General features: G+C 44.9%; 1 protein-coding gene across 1 annotated transcript; it reads left to right on the forward strand.

Annotated features, from left to right (window-relative positions):
- Window positions 1–831: 831 nt before the first annotated feature.
- LOC116981437 (gastrula zinc finger protein XlCGF26.1-like) lies at window positions 832–4,091 on the forward strand. Its single transcript, XM_033034491.1, has 2 exons — window positions 832–858; window positions 1,451–4,091. The coding sequence occupies exons 1-2, from the start codon at window positions 832–834 to the stop codon at window positions 2,690–2,692; spliced, it is 1,269 nt and encodes a 422-aa protein (XP_032890382.1). The 3' UTR covers window positions 2,693–4,091.
- Window positions 4,092–4,375: the final 284 nt, after the last annotated feature.

The raw sequence follows: 4,375 nt of genomic DNA on the forward strand, positions 1-4,375 counted from the left end.
GCGGATTGTGCAAAAACTACAGAGCAGAATAGAACAGAATCAGTATTTACATGTCAGAATTTAAATTTTTTTTTTTAAAGACACATCACAACAGTAAATTTGTACAGTGATTTAGTCCCTGGTGAAATAAGAAATGGCCTGTGGGACGAAACTCCGTCTCATCCTCTCTGTTTTCACAGCATGACAGCGGAGGCGTTTGCCTGACCGTAGCAGCTGGAACAGTCCATTGCTGGGGTGGTAGGGGTCCCCCATAATGTTGCTGGCTCTGGATCTGCACCTCTTGGTGTATAGGTCCTGCAGGGGGGAGGGGAGGGGGGGGGGGGCGATTGTAGTTCCCATAGTGCGTTCAGCCGAATGCACTACTATCTGCAGAGCCTTCCTGTCCTGGGCAGAGCAGTTCCTGAAACCAGATTGCGATGTTGCCGGACAAGATGCTTTCTACGGCCCCAGAGTAGAAGCACTGAAGGATCCTCAGAGAGACTCTGAATTTCCTCAGCTGCCTGGTGTTTAGCAGCCAGGATTTAGCAATGGGTGATAGATTTGAGTGATAAAGTGTTTAGCAGCCAGGATTTAGCAATGGCTGATAGATTTGATTGACAGGTGGAAGTGGTGCACTCACACTCGGGTTGCAATCCATGTACCGAGCATGTTCGCCGCATCTAGTGGATTTGCAAAGAGGGTCCGGAGAATAATGGAAGGGACCATGAACCGGCCCATTCCAAACAACGGTTTGTACTATTGCAGGTAGTACACACTTTATATCATTTACACCATGTTCCTGACACTTGGACCTGAGGTTCTCAGTGCCAGTTTCTTCTATATTGAGCGATCATGGGCGAGGATTCCCAGGATCTGATGGTAATTGGATCTTTTTAACTGAACTTCACAGGCACACCAAACTGAATGACCTCAATTAATGCTGAATGGTTGGATGAAGAAGGGGGAGTCAGGGAACGTCAGCATCAACGAAAAATGCGGATTGGTCATGGAGAGACCTTCGGCGGAAACTGGAGAGGCTTCATGATGGGAGAAAGAGGGAACTGGTGACTGTCAGCGCCATCAGAGGAGGAGAGGGTGAGGAACTAGTGAGTGTGCAGCTCCCAGGTACAGTCGACTCCTTCAGGGAGATAATGAAATGAAGAGAGACCTGTTGAGGATGAGATGAAGGAAAAGTATGTTGAATGGGAACTTAGGAGTTTGGGGAATTAAAGGAATAAATAATGTTCTGCTCCGTGTTATGAATTTCTAACCTGTACATAAATTGTCTTATGTAATTTTTTTTAAGGGAAGGATTTGAACACAGGAAACTTGAAATAAGCATCACCTCAAGATCTGATTGGGTCGCTTGAATCATCTAGATTTGAATTGAAAGGAGAAATGTTTGCCTGTGGGAGAATATTTCAAAAATCAGTGGTTCAGCAACGACAATGAGATGCACATTTGCCAGTAGCTAGCAGTGACCAACCTGTACACGGTGTACAGCCTATACAGGGAAACGGCACGGCATTCACTTAAGAAAGGCCATATATTTGGTCCGTGTGCCTGCCGGGGCTTCAACCGATTGTCCAACCTGGAGAGGCACAAGGTCCCCCGTGTCACGGAGAGGCCATGGAAATGTGGGGACTGCGGGAAGGGGTTCAGTTACCCATCTGAACTGGAAACCCATCGGCGCAGCCACACCGGGGAGAGGCCGTTCACCTGCGCCGTGTGTGGCAAGGGATTCACCCAGTCATCCAGCCTTCACACGCACCAGCGGGTTCACACTGGAGAAAGGCCATTCACCTGTGTCCAGTGTGGGAAGGGGTTTAACGCGTTGTCAAACCTCATGACACACCAGCGGGTTCACACCGACGAGAGACCTTTCAAATGTTCCATCTGCGAGAAGAGCTTTAAAAGCACCAAAGATCTGCTGATACACCAACGCACTCACACCGGGGAGAGACCGTTCACCTGCGCTCTCTGTGGGAAGGGATTCACTCAGTCATCCCACCTTCTCACGCATCAGCTTGTTCACACTGACGAGAGGCCATTTAAATGCACGGACTGCGAGAAGAGCTTCAAAAGCAAAAAGGATCTACTGACCCATGTACGCACTCACACTGGGGAGAAACCGTTTATTTGCCCCTTGTGTGGAAAAAGATTCACTTGTTCGTCTCACCTTTTGACACACCAGAACGTTCACACCGATGACCGGCCTTTCAAATGCTCCGACTGTGAAAAGTGCTTCAAAAGCAAAAAACATCTCCGTAAACATCAGCGGGTGCACACTGGGGAGAGGCCATTCGCCTGCTCCATGTGTGGGAAGAGATTCACTCGTTCATCCCACCTTCTGAGACACCATCGCGTTCACACTGGGGAGAGGCCGTTCATCTGCACCGAGTGTGGGAAGGGATTCACTGACTCATCTGACCTTTTGACGCACCAGCGAGTTCACACCGGAGAGCGTCCGTTCACCTGCGGCGTGTGCGGGAAGGGGTTCACCCAGTCGTCACATCTCACCGAGCACCAGCTTGTTCACACCGACGAGCGACCTTTTAAATGCACCACCTGTGAGAAGAGGTTTAAAAGCAAGAAAGATGTTCTCACACACCGGAGGGTTCACACTGGAGAGAGACCATTCACCTGCTGTGAGTGTGGGAAGGGATTCACTCAGTCAAACAACTTGCTCAGACACCAGCAACTACACAAGTGACAGCGGGCGTTAAACGTTGCTGTTGTCGCCATTGTTACCGTAATCATAATGTGGACCAAACTGTTCAGTCTGGGGAGTACTGCTTTGTGCTGATATCAATAATACCCACAACTGATCTTGATAAGTATTTAATAATTCAGTATTATTGTGGATTTTGTGTCTCTTCACTGGGCTCGAACTCGGAGGACTATCTGGGAAAACTGTATGGTGGATAGAAAGCTTCACTGGATATAAAGCAGGGCAAGGCAACTCCTTGGTCTTTCTCATCTCTCTTCAATGGCCACATGGTCACCCAAAGTTTTATTGTTGAGAGGTGTCAGAAATGTCCCCCATTCACAATCTTCCGTGGATCTGAGCTCCCAGATTATGGAAGCTTTGTGGTGATGTTACCGGATTGATAATCCAGACACCTGCACAAATGATCTGGAGACTTTAGCCGATGGGAATTTGAATTCAGGAAATGAAATGTATCTGATCATGAAACCTTGGCATTATGATTAAATTAATTAAGTTTGCAAATTGTTTTACGGACAGAAATGCCAGCTGTACGTGATCCAGTCTGCACTTGACTTGGTCCGTGGGAATGTGCTTAATTTTTTAACCGCTCCTTGAAGTGGTTGAACAAGCCATCAATCCAAGGACATCTGAGGCTGGGCAATAAATGCTGGGTTTGTCAACAAGTTCGTACATCATGTAAGAAAGACCTTGAACATCTGATTTCTTTGCAAATATGTTGGATTGAATTGAATTGAATACTTTATTGTTACATGTGACAAGCCACGGTGCAGTTGTTTGCTTACATATAAGATATGCAAATATTCGTCCATAAAGGGCGCTTACAAAGTTGAGAATGTTGTGAATTGGAATGAAAAAAAGAAATTATGAAAATGTGTTAATTTCAGATTTTGATGTAAAAGTGACTGAATGTGAAATCGCAGCTTTAAATTTGCTGTCCAAGATTAACTGAAAAAGTTATTTATGCAACAGTGTATGATTTTATTCAGCCATCTTAATATTTAAAATAGGCATTTTTAAAAATAGGCATTGTAACATTTAAAAGGACTTTGATTGTTATTTGCTGATACAATTATATAATCGTCATTTGAACTCCAGATAAAAAAGTTAATCGCTCCTGATTTCCATTCTTCTCTCTCATCCCACCAGTCAATGTTTCTCTGCATCTTAATTTATCTTGTACCTTATAACAACTTTTATTCTGATATCGGTTCGTTCAACTTAACCTCAAAATGTTTCTCTTTCTGTGGATATTGTCCGACTTGATAGGTCTTGTCAACGTTTGTTTTTATTTCAGATTTCCAGCATTGCAGTATATTGACTTTTCTATGTAACATTCTGTCTTTCTATTTGGTTCTGCTATAAAACATTCCGACTGCATAGATTGCCCCTTTTACTTTGTCGCTAATTTCAGAATCAGAATCACACTTTATTCGCCAAGTATGTTTTGCAACATACGAGGAATTTCATTGGCCGGGTCAATCATACAATTAAAAGTAACAGAACACTCAAAAACACATTTTAACATGAACATCCACCACAGTGACTCCTACACATTCCTCACCTGCAACGGACTGTTCCAGCTGCTACGGTCAGTCAAACGCCTCCATTGCCATGCTGTGAGAATGGAGAGGTTGAGAAGGAGTTTCTTCCCAGAGGCCATTAGGA

The sequence above is a fragment of the Amblyraja radiata genome, chromosome 15 (genome assembly GCF_010909765.2).
Source record: "Amblyraja radiata isolate CabotCenter1 chromosome 15, sAmbRad1.1.pri, whole genome shotgun sequence".
Classification (NCBI taxonomy): domain Eukaryota; kingdom Metazoa; phylum Chordata; class Chondrichthyes; order Rajiformes; family Rajidae; genus Amblyraja; species Amblyraja radiata.

Bases quoted from the DNA above. Each gene is read 5' to 3' on its own strand.
- LOC116981437 (XM_033034491.1), top strand. From the start codon at position 832: ATGGGCGAGGATTCCCAGGATCTGATG. The intron at 859-1,450 runs GTAATTGGATCT...ATTTGCCAGTAG, and splicing joins AGGATTCCCAGGATCTGATG to CTAGCAGTGACCAACCTGTA.